Below are 16258 nucleotides of genomic sequence, written 5' to 3'. Positions count from 1 at the left end.
GCTTTATGGAGGCAGAGATGGTGTAGAGGCAGGGCAGGTGACTCGGGACTCTAAGGTCCTGGGTTCAATCCCCAGTCATTGCACATCTTGTGGTGTCTCTGAGCAGGACACCATATCCCCGTTTGTTCCCCAGGCGCCTTCCATAGCTGCCCACTGCTCCACCTGATGGTGGATGGGTTAAATGCAGAGAGCCAATTTCACCATTGAATGGGAATATACAATGATGACAATACATACACATTATTATTATTATTATTTAAATTGAATCAAAGTACTTTTCTCTTGACCAGAGGGTGGTCAAGAGAGATTGGTTGTGTTGAGGTCCAGTTAGAGTGGAGCATCAGGGATGGGTTTGTAATGGCTGCCAAAGTCCATGCCAAAGGTAGTCTGTACCACTTTTCCATGGTTTATTGCAGAAAAGCCTTATTTCGCTCCCATCTCCCTCAGGCTTATTGCTCCTCAATTCTCTAAACACTTTTTTTTTGCTGTGCTTCCACCAATCCTTCTGTTTAGACCTTCGACTGCCTCATCCCATTCTCTAAACCCTTTGCAGATCAGTTTCTGATCTGTGGTCCCTCCCCCAACCCTCACCACACCCTTTCCTGGCATGATGATGTATGATAGCTTTGATGCCACTTCAGCCCTAATGTCATAGAAAGTCATTGCTCTTATGCTCACTCTTTCTAGTACTTTCACACCCTGTCCCCTCTTTTTCCTCTGTTTCCTTCCCTAATCACCATTTTTTATTTTTCTTGATTATTTTTCACTGTGATGTATCTTCAGGTTGAATGTTCAACCATCTTTACATCAATCTTTTCATTCTATTACCCTTTATTTCATCATGCATGTACATGAGACCTTAATTTTTGTTTCATTCTTATTAAATACACATATAATCACAAACCTGACAAGTTCAATAAAAACAGGCATTTCTTGTCACGTCTAGTCCAGGGGGCTGGTCTGCAAACAACAAGCCACCTCTTCTGCCATGTGACACATCTCAGCAATCTTCCTGAAAATAAAAACCTTCGGTGTGATTCCCACAGCTGGTTCTTCAGCAGTTTTACTTTGCCACATGTCTAGTGACTCACCTTTCTTAGTCAGAAAAGCGGCCTGTGGCCTTGATAGAAATAGATATTAAAAATGGCAGCATGAAAATGAATTCTTTGTCAACTTTGACATCCAGAATAGCTCCGGAAATTTTCATTGGACTTGACAAGACATGACGCTGACCCACTTTTTGCTCTCACTCTCTGCCTTCCTGTCCTCTTGTCTTGCTGCCATTGCTGCCTCTGGCCAGTTTGTCTGCTTATAAAGTTGATGCAGGGTGGTGAGAGGGATGCGGTCGGAGATGGAGAGACCTTGCTTGGCTTAAAAGGAATGAAGGATTTCTTGTCAACAACTGTGATACATCTTCTATGAGGCCTGTCCCATGTTGAGCTGAGGCAGTTAGGAGTAACTCTGGGTCGTGATTGTTAAAATACTGGAGGGAAAAAAACAGACAGCTGAGATGTCAGGGAGCTTTTTTAGCAAAGCCATCACTTTAACATTCATGAAGGAAAATAATTTTTAAAGCTCAAATGCATGCAGTTGACAGTTAAAGTTCTTTAAAGCATTTTCTTATAGCAATGTTTAGACAGCAATGTTTAGGATGACTGAGAATCTTCACCAGCAGATGTTTAGACAGTATAGCAGTATAATTCAACAGTAACTACGTAAATGCATTTTTGACTGTTTTTTAATGGTTTTGTACCAAATGAAAGACTGCTAAAAATACCAACATCTTTTCTCTAGTGTTCATGTTGTCAAACTCTTATAAGATAACTAAACTGATAACTCGAAGCATCCAGATTTGACATCATGTCACACTAGGAGTATGCACAATGCTGGACTTAGGGATCTATATCTGTTTAAACCAAAAATTTTGATTTTAACCTAATGAAGTTTAATGTAATTAAAAAATATGTATTTTTACCGAGATTTGAGCAGATTGACAAAACTACAAACATGTATTTCTTTGTTTATGATCAAAAATAAATTTGTCGTTAGTCTACGTCTTAAAACAGAATTTCATCCATCCATCCATTTTCTTTACCCGCTTGTTCCATTTTGGGTCACGGGGGTCGCTGGTGCCCATGTCCAGCAATCACTGTGCGAGGGGCGGGGTACACCCTGGACGGGTCGCAAGTCCATCACAGGGCCACATAGAGACAAACGAGACAAACAACCATTCACTCTCTCACTCACACCTAGGGACAATTTAGAGTTACCAATCAGACTAACATGCATGTTTTTGGACAGTGGGAGGAAACCGGAGCACCCGGAGAAAACCCACGCATGCACGTAGAGAACATGCAAACTCCACCCAGAAAGGCCCCTGGACCGGGGTTTGAACCAAGGACCTGCTCGCTGAGAGGCAGCAGCTCTACCAGTTGCGCCACCGTGCTGCCCAAACATAATTTCAGATGTTTCAAAGTGGGGTTCAAAGTCACAAATAATTATTTTACCTGTTTTAATGAACATTCTCAGTTGGAGAAATGACATTCAAGTCTGACCAAACTGATCAGCTAACAGCTAGCCTGAGGGCAGCAACGCCACTTAAAAAAACAAAAACCTTTATAGGGGTATTAAAATTAATTTATTTGTACCAGTTCATGGATGTGTACATGCACGATTAGAATTGGTTGAGCAGCCGTGTGCCAGTACAATTTTGGGTTTGAATCTAGATGCATCAGTCTATTACAGTAGTCCCTCACAATTTTGCGGTTCAATTTTAACGGCTTCACTATATCACGTTTTTTTAAACCCAATTGTCTATATTGTGTGTTATGTACATGCTGTGCTCTATTGTACTGAACCAAACTGCATGTTGAACCCCCCTACCTCCTTAGCTTGCGCGCTAACAAAAAGCTAAAGGCAGTGATGATGCTGCCTCTTCCTTCATGCTGACACCCCCCCCCCCCCCCCCCTTAACAGCGCACAGCTCAGATGTGCCCACCCACAAACACCTGTTACAAAAATCACTGATGAGATGAGGGCCCCGCCATGACAGGAAACACTGAAAGAAACAATAAAATAAATATAACGCCGCTACTTTGCAGATTTTCACCTACTGCAAGGGCAGGGCCTAATTTGTAAACCGATCGATACCAGAATGCAGATAGCGGGCGGGCAGACTGGGGGGTGGGGGGGTGGCGTGATAATAAATTATGAAAGTAAATTGCACTGTCTTTTTGACATTTTGATCGTTGTTATTTTGACAAATAAGCGCCGTTGTTTTGATACGTGAAATACATCAAACATTTCTCTCATTGTATTTTTTTTTAATGTAAGCTTTTTTATTTATTATGTCTGAAATGTATGCGGGAGTTCCGACACATCAGCAGTTGCGCGCACGCTCTGTACAGTTGTCTGGAGATGCTCCTTAGCGTAACGTGCACTGTCAGCAGGGCGCGCCGCTGAAGGTGTTGGATGAAGACACTTCATTCCTGTGGGGCATGCTGTCCACATCTCTGCTGGGCAGGAGCGTGTGCGCAAGCTGGTGCACGTGCTGTGGCCGGAACCTCCACTCCACAGACTGGGTCCTCCGGGTCAAGGGCAACGTCTCCTCTCATTGTATTTTTAATATATAATCAAAATAAGAATGTGCAATGACTTTGGACTTTTAGTGGCAGAGTTTTGAGTTGCCGGATCCAACCAAACAGTTGCCGGAATGCACCCAGTCAAAATTAGAGCGTTCCCAGATCTTTTTCCAGCAGGATCCGGTTCAAACTCTTCGCATGCTGTTTGCCTTTATTTTTTCATTAGCGACACCTATAGTTCAGGAAGAAAACTGCAGCAGCACCAGTAAATGCTAGCAAACACTGAAAATGTGCTTAAAGCAATGTGAATCAACTAATATTCCAGGAATTAAAAATATTGATTTATTTTTTTGTATTTTTTCATCTAAAAAAAAAAAAAAACTAAAAAACTTGCTGCTCTCTGCGGACTTACTAAAAAAGTATTAAACACATTACTGCTGGAAAGTTTTTTTAATTTGGCCCTAAGCCTAATTTATGTGCATTTATTAATTGTGAGTCTAGTGTTTTACACGTTTTAAACAAGACTGATTTATGAGTAACTATTTAATTATTTTTGACAGGGCAGTTATATTTAGTCTCAATAACTGACATGAAAATGTGTTTGCATTGTTCAATTATATTGCATAAAAACTTAAATGTATTGAGTTCAAACTTGTATTGAATTGTGTTGTCGTTAAAAGCTAATGTGCATCGTATTGTGAGTTAAAGGCTGAATTGTGTTGCATCCCGTCGGTTGTTGCTGCATAACCTTCTTAAATCTTTTTGTTTGCAGTGCGTTGAGCTGCATATTGTCATCCACAGACCAGCGATGCACAACCCTTCTTTACACTGATAAGTTTTTGTTTTTTGCTGGGTTGTCTGAACAAAGCTGCTGATTTCAGTGTGAATAAAATGTGCTGTTTATTTCAGTCACCTGCAGAGCTGCACAATAATGTTTTTTTATTTATTCATTCAACCTTTATTTAGACAGGTTAATCCCATTGAGCCTCGTGGACTCATTGACAAGAGATACCTGATTTATCAGCATTTTTTTCTATTATTGGATGGAAAAGACATGTGACTTCTATACTTTAGGAACTATTTAAATACAATTACATTACATTTATCATTATCAGTACATTACAATACGATGTGCTCAACCTGAAATGGGTGAAATGCTCTCTCCAGGTAGGGGTGGTGGTCTTTGCCTCAGATGGAGGATTTTAAGTATCTAGGCATCTTGTTCATGAGTGATGGGAGGATGGAGCAGGTAGATTGATGAATTAGGGCTTCACCCTCAGTAATGAGGGTGTTGCTTCAGTTGGTCGTGGTGAAGAAAGAGTTGAGTCAAAAGGCAAAGCTCTCCATTTACTGGTCTGTCTATGCTCTAACCTCACCAGTGGTCAAAAGGTGTCATGGCCGAAAGAACCAGATCCTGGATACAAGCGGCCGAAATGAGCTTCCTTTATTGGGTGGCTCAGCCTTAGAGAGAGGGTGAGGAGCTCCGTCATTCCGGTGGAGCTTCGAGTAGAGCAGCTGCTCATTCGCATTGAAAGGAGTCAGTTGAGGTGGTTTGGTCGTATGATTAGGGTGCCTCCTGCACGCCTTCCTTTGGAGGTTTTCCAAGCATGTATCAGTGGCAAGAGGCCCCAGGGCAGACCCAGAACATCCTGGAAGGATTGTGTAGAATCTCTGGGAACGCCTTGGGGTTCCCCCAGGAGGAGCTGGGGAGGGGCATGTCTGGGTTTCTCTCTTGGACCTGTTGCCTTCATGACCCCACCACAGATAAGCAGATGGAGATGGAGATAATCACAATATTAGGAATATAATTGTAGCCATGTATACTATTTTCTAAATATTTTAGCAAGTCAGAAACCAGTGATGTGAAACAAACTCATTGAAGGGAAATAAAAATGTTTCTCTCCATCCTGGTGTGAAATTAAAGCAAAGCACACTGCCAGAAGAAAATTGCATTTATAAGAAATGCTTTTTTGACAAAGCGAGTTTAAATGTGCCACAGGTTTATAAAAACAAACGAGCGCTTTCATGTCTTGAATCAAGATTCAATTACCGACAGATATTTGAAGAAGCAAGAGTGACCTTCAAAAAAAACGTCACGAGTATGTGATTACCTTTCAGGTGAAATGGTCTTTTCTATAATTGAGATCATTTTTATGTATAAGTAGAGAGTGTGTGTTTTGTTGCTGTGAGCCATTTATTACAATAAATCTTAATCAATTTTAAACATCAGCTTTGGCCTTTCAGTAATTTTTAGATGTGAATTTATTCTGAGGGATATTTTACACACTAAATTTGTGTATGTGTGTGTGTGGCGGTGTGTGTGCGCGTGTGACTCTAGGATAATGAGACTTTGGGATGGCTGGCTCCTTTCCAGTAGAAGGCAAAATGAGCAGTTTAAAAAGCACAACCCTTAAATCCTTCGTCTTTCTGAGCCCCTGAAAGATTTGGTTGCCAGGCAACATTGTGACAGAGCTTTCAATTAAGTCACTTTGAGCTAGTTGGTCTGTTCTGTTGTCGAGTCCAAACCATCCTGACTGACTTTAAACTTGCACCTGTGTATCTTTTAATCAGAGATGATGCACACATTTTAGAGTGAGAACATTTTTAAGCCTATAGCTATATTTATGCATTGCCTAGTCATTTACGTACAACTCTATCACAAAGCTAGTTGTAAATGTGCACTTTCTGTAGGAATACCAAAAGATTTCTGCTAGTATAACCATGTCGCAGTCAGTTTCACTTGACTGTGGTGCGCAATAGCTTTGTCTAAACCAATATGAAACTTGTATACGCCCGTCAAAAGGTGGATATATTGTGGTATAGTCTCCTACATCAATCTTCTACTTTATACCTGCTGCCACTAGGTGCCGTTTTTCGTAAACACGGCATACCTTTTCATTTTTACGCCGATGACTGTAAAATTTACTTCCTTCTAAAGCACATGGGTGCACGCTCTATCCAACCTCTTCTTGACTGCCTGGTTGACGTCAGGGATTGGATGGCTTTGAGTTTCTTGAATTTTCATGAGAACAAGACAGCAGTCATGTTATTTCCACCTAATGACACAATCAAGAACCACTGTATCGACCTTTCCTCTCTAGCCCCGTTAGAGAAACAAGTGGTCACTGTTCTGGGAGTGAAAATGGACCCTTCTATGAAACTAAACGGTCACGTAAACACGATAGTTAAATCCTGTTTTCTTCAGTTGAAGCAACTGTCTAAACTGAAGCCCATACTGTCCAAAAGTAACCTTGAAACAGTGTACATGCTTTCATAACATCCAGGCTTGATTACTGCAATGCACTTCTTTTTGGAATCAGTCAGACCTCCATTGCACGTTTACAACTAGTTCAAAATGTTGCAGCCCAATTTTTTACTTGTACAGGTAAAAGAGAACACATTACACCAGTTCGGACCTCCCTTCACTGGCTCCCAGTTCACTTTAGAATTCATTTTAAAATCCTTCGGTATGTTTTTAAATCTCTCAACAGTTCTGCTCCCTCTTATCTCACTGATCTGCTGCAGCCATATGTCCCACAGTGCTTTCTTAGGTCAGCAGACCAGATGCTTGTATTGGTTCCAGGCACTCATTTGAAGCTTAGAGGTGACAGGACCTTCTCTGTTGTAGGTCCAAAACTGTGGAATGAGTTACCACTGCATGTCAGACAGGCTCCCTCTCTCACTGTTTTTAAGTCTAGTTTGAAAACACACTTTTATTCCTTGGCTTTTGACACTGAGACTTGCCTATTATATAATCTTAGCCAATTAGTTCTTATCTTTTCCTGTTTAGTTCTATGTATTTTATCCTGTGTCCTTTGCTTGTTTTGTTTTGCTGTGCAGCACTTTGGTTGGCCTTGTTGCTGTTTTTAAGTGCTTTATAAATAAAGTGGTATGGTATCAACATCTGCAAAAATTCTCATGTCCTGCCCATAACTTCTGATCTGCTCAAGATAATTTAATGAAACTTGATACACATATGCATCATCAGTAGACAGTGTTGCATATACTTTTCAACACCCCAGCTCCAGGGTCAAGGCCGCCACACATCAAAGTCAAACTTTATAACAATGTTATGTTATGACAAGAAGCAAGAAGATCATATTGCAGTTTATATCCAATCACAATAAAAATATTAGTTCCTCTTTGACCTTGAAAACTGTATAGTAAAACAATACGGTACTCACATATTTCCTGTACAAGCCTGTCAGTGTCCCTCTGAGTCTGTGCCAGTTAGACCAGGAGATTCTCCTGAAAGATAGCTGGCTTACTAAGTCAAATGGATAAAACTACAGGGTCCCATTATCTCATCCACAGGGAGTCACAGTGTAGTGGTGCGTGCTGATGAGCTTTTTGCCTCTGTTACACTCAGATGATGTTTTTATTTATTAATTAATTTGTTCCAGTGAAAGAAGCTGTAAACTTTGACTGTTCTGAGCAGCAGTTATCTTCTTGAACTACATTCTTCATCCAAATATCTTCTCACAACTTATTTAGTAGAGGGACAGGTTGTACCTTTTTTTTTTCCCAAGGTAAATAACAACAAAAAAAAACATTCAAATACCATTGAGATCGTAGACAGGCTTGTTGGGGGACAGTATTGTGGATGAAGAAAAACATACAAATACAGTAGTCCCTCGCTACTTCATGGTTCGACTTTTGCGGACTCGCTACTTCGCAGTTTTTCAAAGTAAGCTTGGACATGACACACATTTGGCTGACTGAGGGACGAGCCACGCAATTGGCATGGATTTTTTTAATTAACAATTTTAAATTATTTAGCGCCTATTGCACCTTTGTGCAGCCCACATGTGCAGGGAGAAGCTCTCTCCTGGAGCATGTCAATCTCTGCTCTGCATCGGAGAAGTGGGCGTGGCCTAGAGCACTGTCAGGTGGCAGAGAGCAGCTGGTGGCAGAGAGAGAGCAGAGATCATGACATGCTGTGCTCTTAGAGCATTTAGAGTTGAGAAACATTGGCATATTGCAAAAGTATGGGAAGGGTTTAAAATGCCTTTATATATAAATACTAAAATAAACTACTACTTACTACTTGTACTACTTCCTACTTTGTGGGTTTTCACTTATCGCGGGGGAGCTGAGAACGGAAACCCCCGTAATAAACAAGGGACTACTGTACAATCTTTGAATGGTTATCTTTTATTCTGCCATCTGTCAGGCAGCTATGCATTTCAATACAATATTAAACTTTCTCTCTTATTTATAAATTAAAATGTATTCAGGTGTCAGTAACTTCTGTTTGTCACTGTGTTCACACTATAACTAAGTTCATTTGGGGTCAGGGAGGCAGCTGGTCGCCACAAGAACTTCCAATCTTTTTGTCTGAGCTGTCCACACGGCTCTGTTTAAAGATTTGATCGTTGCTGACTTGGTTGCACCCTCCTGGTCTCAGTTCAAGTCTCTTCAACTCCCCTGAGGGTATGGTGTCTTAATCCAATAGAGCTGGTGGATTTTTTTTTTCCAGACCAAGGCATCACTGGTGCAGAGATTGAATCCGCCAGTTGCTGCTTCATGGAAAAGAAGCATAACTGAATGCAACTAAAAAGGCTAAAAGGGGTTTTTAAGAAGTGTTTAAGTTGCTTTAACTTTGATTTCTGACTGGAGTCTGGGTGAGTTGTGCTCTGCTGTGGATTCAGACTGACCACAGGTTCTCCCTTCTGATCATTCACACTTTTATTATTGATTAAACATTTTTTCCCCCTCTTATTCAAGGTAACATCTTTATCCTCATAGAAAATATTTTCTATTGTTTTTTATTTGCATGACACTATCAGAGAGTTTTCCTCATTATGGCTGGTAAATCTGCATGCTTTGTGAGCTCCATGCTGGTTCCACCAAACATATTTGGACACATACAGAACACACAAGCCGCCCTATTCTTTCTCACGCTGATAAACTGTACTGTTGTTCTCAAATGGTTACAGGTCAGTGTGAACCTCAGGACAAATTCCCAGCCTCCACTTTAGTCCGGAGGCGTTTTGGCGGAACGACTGAAGCTTACCCATTCACTTTCCTCAAAAAAAAAAAAAAAGAACATATTCTGTCGTCTTTTCCCAACTTTCATTCCTCTGCTTTTTCTCATTTGCCTCTGCGTTTTTTTCTGGGACTTGTCAATCTCACAGCAACTATATTCTCTTCTGCAAATTTTCTCTCTCTGCTGTTATTTTCAGATCTGTTCATATCATACTCTCTGCTTGGGAGTTTCTTGTTTTTCTAAGATGAACCGGTCTCAGGTCTCCTTGAAAGACTAAGTATCTTGACCTGAAATCCTGCTGCTCTACTGGGTCTGCCTCTTGTTTTCTAAGGTTAAGTAATTTAACGACGACTTCTTGCCCTACTAAGGGAATTGTTTATGATGGTTAAGATCAGCTAAAACAATCTGGATTTTGATTCAGGTCTGCCGAGACATTTATTCCTAATGTCACAATTTAAGAAATAAAAACAAAAGCAGGGCGTATTGTGATGTCTGTGATTTGTTTGGTGACGTACTTTTGCCACTACATTTGCCTTGACTGAGATCCTTCAGGTTTGGACGACCGGGAGTGGAGTGCTACTGTCAGCATGAAAGTGGAGCAGCCGTCATCCAGCTCCAGTTTCTCATCAATGAGGTGGGTTACGTCATTAGAGTCTGTGAAATAATGCTTGTTTTCAAGTTCCGTGTTTCATACCTATTACTGTGGGGCTCTGTGAAAATAGGTTATCATATTAAATGGTTAAATGTAAACCAGAGGTATAAGTGACTTCCAGGCTTTTCCATGTCACTTAAAACCAACCTGGTTATGTTTTGAATCATATTTGAGACATGCAGTATTTCAGCTTGTGTGTGTGTGAGTGTGTGTTAGCGTCTGTGTAACTGTGACTCAGCAGCAGCTCCAACAAGCCCTCAGGGAGATGGAGATGATTTTAGTGCCTCCTACATGCACACATACACTTTTATACATCTTGTGAATCATCCTCGTTACCTGGGCGAAGCTGCCAGGGAATGCAGTGTGACTAATGCATGTCATATTTGCAGAGAAAATGTGCCATCTGAAGACGTGTTCATGGGAAAAAAGTTTTGCTGAGGCCTCGTGTGTTCAGTAAAGTTGCATGTTTATTCAGAGCATTTTATTTTGTTAAGCAAACGGAGTATAACGACCACGTTTGTGCGACAGGGAGCGTTGGTGAGTGCGTTGGCTGACGACAGCGTCCATTTGTGGAACCTGAGGCAGAAGAGACCAGCGGTTCTCCATTCCCTCAAATTCAACAGAGAGAGGTAAAGTGGCTACAAAAATCTACAGACCTCGGCTTTTATCTGCTTTTTCTTTCTGTGCTAAATGGTCTGGTGCAACATGAACTGTGACTCTCCGAGCAGGGTCAGAACCACAACGTGCTGCCTGTGCCAACTGTTAGCTTTTTCACTCGCACAATATGCAGACGGACAGCCTTTCATTTGGCAAATGTGTTTTTGCGCCTGGACGAACCATTCACAGGGCAAAGGAGGTGGCAGACAGGCCACTGCTTTCGTTTTCCGCCTCTCTCTCTTCCTCTGTGGGTTTGTTCCTGCTGGTCTTTAAACGCTCTTTATTTGGGTCGCTTCCTCTGCCTTTGAAGGTTTCCCATCACTGGGACACAGGTGCCTTCTCCAAACAGCTGAAGGCTTCCACCAAAAGCTTGCTGCACGCAGGCATGCACACAAACAAGAAACACGAGCGGTGTGTGAGATTTAGAGCCCTGAATTTAATTTAGTCTGATTTTTATTTGAAGCTTAAAAGATTGAAGAAAACTATTAATCCTTTTTAATATGTACAGATGAAGGTGACGCCCTCAAGCTACTAAAGCTGACACTTTAAAGTCCCTAATTTGAATGAATAAGATAAAAGATCAGTTACATGGAAACATTAATTCGACCACTACAGATAGCTTTAAAGTCATTATACAGGAGTCAAGGTTTGCAGACTGAGACCAAATGAATTTTTTTTTTACTATTTAAGTGTGTGTTGTCATCAAGATGTAAAGAGCTTTTAAAGGACTATAGACAAAAAAGAACTGTGGTTGCATCTGTGAAGATATTCTTTAAAAAAAGAATGTGTCAGCCTTATGGACTCACTCAGTTTCACACAGATTTTTAATGTTTTTTTTTATTTTTTTGTTATTTTGACAACCTCGGTGCAAAAGAAACCTTACATATCTGTTGTGGTTCTTAGGAGATGAGGGATCCACAGGCTTGAAACCCCAGCTTTACGTAACCGGCATTTCATTTAATAGAGAAATATTTAGCTGATAATAATTAATTATTGAATTCAAAGCCATAATTAGCCATTTATTTTGCAGACAGTTTGAAACTGTAACGTGTGGAAAGTAAAATGTATCCCTTGCTTCTCAAATTACAAATGTTACCTGTACCTCAGAACAAAATGAGCACCTCAAAATCAACTTTCCCATTTGCTTGCACATCAGATAATATCAGTCCTGCTTTTTTTTTCTGAAGTAAATTCTATGTCCCAAGATGCAAGTTGAGAATCACCTCACCTCAAGGAAATTTGTGTCCACTGTCTGCTCCAATCACAAATGCACTGAGGACCCTTCAGAGCCGCTCATATCATTTGCCAGTGATTTGCCTCAGCGACGAGTCGTGAAAGGGTTAAACATCTTAACCAATCATCTTGGACAGGGCTGATGTGATGGACAGGTGGCCAGCAGCAGTTTTTAGGGCGGGTTGTGTTCTTGGGGAAGCGCTTGACCGCTTCTGACATTTAGTAAGCATTTTGAACGCACAGACCTCCAGCCACAGGAGAGAGGACTGGAGTTTCTGCGTTGCTTAGAAGATGTCAAGATGGGAAGGACAAGCTGCAAAGTCACTTTGACACATTTAGGATGGACAGAGGAAAAGGAAAAGTTCAACTATGAAAGTATGAAAATCTGAGTAGAGACGCTTCAGAGGAACTAAAATGTAGGAATTTAGGAAAAAAGAATGGAAAAATAACAAATACAAAAGCAGTAATGCACCTTTCATCCCAACATATTTATCTTCATTTTAAGTGTACAAGAAATAGATCATTGGTCCTAGAACAGATCCTTGTTGTACGCCCATTTAGCAATTTTGAAAAGTTTATTCCAACTTATTAATTTTGACACGATTCTCTGATTTTCAAACATGCATCGACCCATTATAGAGCTTGTTTGGGCCTCGTGAGCCAATGTGAGTGGTTGATCTCAGCATCATACACTTGATAGACAACATATTTACTTTAGAGTTTGTTTTTTTTGTCACGCAGAAAGCTATTTGATTATTTTTGGAAAAAAAAAATCATCATTTATTTTTTTCAGTTTTAGATTTCCTTATATACCAAAGAAGAGCAGCACAAATTAACTAGTATTTAACATTATTTAGGGGTTCACGTTGTTTACAGGTGGAAGAGAACTTGGAGAGGTGGAGGTATGCACTTGAAAGAAGAGGAATGAAAGTCAGCCGTAGTAAGACAGAGTATGTGTTTGAATGAGAGGGAGGCCGGTGGAACAGTGAGGCTACAAGGAGCAGAGGTCACAACGGTGCAGAACTTCAAGTATTTGGGGTCCACTGTCCAGGAAAATGGGTAAAGAGGTGAATAAGAGAGTCCAGGCAGGATGGAGTGGATGGAAAAAAGTTTCAGGGATGATTTGTGATAAAAGGATGTCAGCAAAGGTCAAAGCAAAAGTTTACAAGACAGTTGTGAGACCAGCTATGTTGTATGGTCTGGAGACAGAAGCACTGACAAAAAGACAGGAGAAAGAACTGGAAGTGGCAGAAATGAAGATGGTGAGGTTCTTCTTAGGAGTAACAAGGATGGATAAGATTAGGAATGAGATCATCAGAGGTACAGCACAGGTTGAACAACTGGGAGATAAAGTTAGAGAGGCCAGACTGAGATGGTTTGGACATGTCCAGAGGAGGGACAGTGGGTATACTGGTAGAAGGATGTTAGAAATGCAGCTGCCAGGAAAAAGACAAAGAGAAGATGTATGGATGCAGTTAGAGAGGACATGGAGGCAGTTGGAGTGAGGACAGAGGATGCAGAGGACAGAGTGAGATTGAGAAGGGTGACTCGCTGTGGCGACCCCTGAAGAGGGAAAAGCTGAAAGACGAAGAAGAAGAAGAAGGGGTTCACATTGTCTGCAGTGTCCAAGTGTCCAAACGAACTAGTCGTATTGCAGGGCATTGCAGGATTTTATCACCCAATGAATGCCAACTCCAGACTCGTAGTATACGTCATTATACACAGAGTAGCTGGGATGTGCACATCCAGCAGTTGTATGCAGCATGTGATTTGAGCATAGATACAATATGTAGTAGATTTTGTGTAGTTTTATATCACAATATAAAACTACAACCTGTGGTGATTTGCATCATGGCTGTGTTATACAATTGCATTTTAGGCATGCATTGATCATCCCATAGAAACTCAGATATGCTTTACCGAGCCCTTCAGGCCTCTTAAAATGCTGACAAGGAGTAAACAGGTTCATAAATGCATGAAGGTGAATGCATTTGAATAATGACATTACAGATTACTTCATGCGTTACAAGCTCAAAGCTTTTGATGGGAATGTGTCAAATACATGTTTTAAAGAACATCTGCTGGCTGAATGTGAACTCAGCTGCAACAGAATGCAACATGTTAAAAAAGTACACTACATCAATAAAAAATAAACAGTGTTGGTAGATCATCATTCTTTTTCTGTGTGTGTACTCAAACACACTTCTGCAACCAGTAGCTATAATAACAGTCACTAAGGCTGAATGCAATACACTGTCCCTTTGGGGTGGCCTTCGAAATTGATGAGACCATCAGGGATCTGTTAGAAAACCATCATATTTCAGCTCTTCCTTCGCACAGTTTAGCCAGATGTCTTTCTTGGACTGCAACACGCTTTAAAATTCCCACTGGCATTTAGGGCTTCAAGTCTATTATCTTGGTTTTGTGTATGATTTTAAAAAATTTTTTATTTTAACAGAACAATGTAATAGGCCAGATACGTTACATGGCGGCGATAAAGACAAAAGTACATAGAGAGATAAAATGCACAGTGAAACAAGTTTTTAACTTTCGTAAACCCTAAAACAGAGGGCTTTATTATGATTGTATGTTTGCAAGACTTAAATGTATAGCATAAAACTTCTTGACCGGTTATGCGTACAAAGACTCTGCTATAATCACCACAGAGTAAAGGTTTGTCTGGACACAGTCCACGTGCTCTAGTTGTTGCTTTGAGGAGGAGATAATCACTCAGAAGAACACACTTTCATCAACAGTATGAGGAATAAACGCAGATCACATTGTGTGAATAAGGTTGGATTGCAAGCTTTAGAGGAGTGTGCTTCCCTCACATCTTCGAAACCTCACATAGTCCCTTAATTTCTGCCTGTATGCCCTTGAGAGGAAGCTGTTTACTGTGGTCATTATTTCATTCTAGACTAATGTTGTTCTCTAGGACGGTAGACACTATTGGACAAGAAGCCAGATCCCAAAGGCACAACAGTATTGAATAATTTTAAATCCCCCAGCCTGCTCAGACTGGCTTGCCTTTGCAGTTGTAAACTGAACAAAAGAAAAAGGGGGCTATATCAAAAAATAGTTTCAAATATTTAAATTGAATTCTAACCAGGACTACCTTCTTTGCACCAACTCCTGTGCAAAATATATGTTTTAAACATTGTTTCCTCCAAAATGATAAAAATAAAAATCCTCTTCAGGTCATTGCTGACATTCAGAAGTCTACTCCTGTTATGGCATTTCTCCTTATCCTCATGAAATTGCCTACAGGATACACCCTGGAACATGATCCAAACAACAAGTAGAACAGTGGGTGCGTAATAGAAAAGTGTTATGGTTAAATGACTTTGCCACTCCAGAGATAAAAGAATACGTATTTTATTTTAAGTAACAAAATGATTTGTTGACTTTTATGTGCATCGTTGGTATTTTCTTGGAAATATTTGTGGAATAAAGAACATAAAGTTGCATTTATTCTGCCATTTGCAGCTATTGACTGTTGAAATGAAGCCTTGAAATGGTGTCAAACATTTTTAATAGAGACATGAAAGATTGAACCGGACACATCTGTAAAACAAATCGCTCCTCCTGTCACTCTGTCTCATCTTTTTAAACTTAACCTTCACCCCCCCAGCCTGTTTGTTCTAAGCATGAGCTGAACATGTCAAATTGTAGATGGGTGGGGGACTAAAGACATAGTCACCCAACTAACTGCAACAATAGATTAAACAAACAAATCTTTAAACTTTACCAAACGTTTGTCAAAATATTGACTTTTTTGTGTGTGGTATCTTTTTTTATTCAAAGGTGTTTTTTTTTATTGAAATTGAGAGCATTCTATATTTTTTAAGTAGGTTTGTTCCTGCAAATAACAAACTATGACTGAACCTAAAGCTTGGAAATTGATTTACAGGTTGATGTCACATCATGATTTACAAAACAATATTTTAAAAAGAGCAGGTTTTTTTTTTGTTTAACAAATTTATTTGGTGTAGCAAACAAAGTTTTCTTTCTGCACCATATGATTTCTATCTAATCTCATGATCTTCAAAAAACTAGGTTTGAAAAACAAGCAATACATACATCTTTAAAGTTTAAATTTTACACATTTTGAAAATTATATACAAAGTATATACTGTGTGTGTGTGT

At 40.1% G+C, this 16258-nt stretch overlaps 1 protein-coding gene across 1 annotated transcript in view; it reads left to right on the top strand.

Annotated features, from left to right (window-relative positions):
- stxbp5a (syntaxin binding protein 5a (tomosyn)) overlaps window positions 1–16258 on the top strand; it is a 139411-nt gene that overhangs the window by 40833 nt on the left and 82320 nt on the right. The window contains exons 3-4 of the mRNA XM_037685868.1: window positions 10123–10204; window positions 10751–10851. Of these exons, the coding sequence (XP_037541796.1) occupies window positions 10123–10204; window positions 10751–10851 (183 nt within the window). The remainder of the gene's footprint in view (window positions 1–10122; window positions 10205–10750; window positions 10852–16258) is intronic.

The sequence above is a fragment of the Nematolebias whitei genome, chromosome 12 (assembly GCF_014905685.2).
Source record: "Nematolebias whitei isolate Nwh7 chromosome 12, NemWhi1, whole genome shotgun sequence".
Taxonomy (NCBI): Eukaryota; Metazoa; Chordata; class Actinopteri; order Cyprinodontiformes; family Rivulidae; genus Nematolebias; species Nematolebias whitei.
Note: the sequence above shows the minus strand (reverse complement) of the source record. Positions and strands in the feature narration are given on the sequence as shown.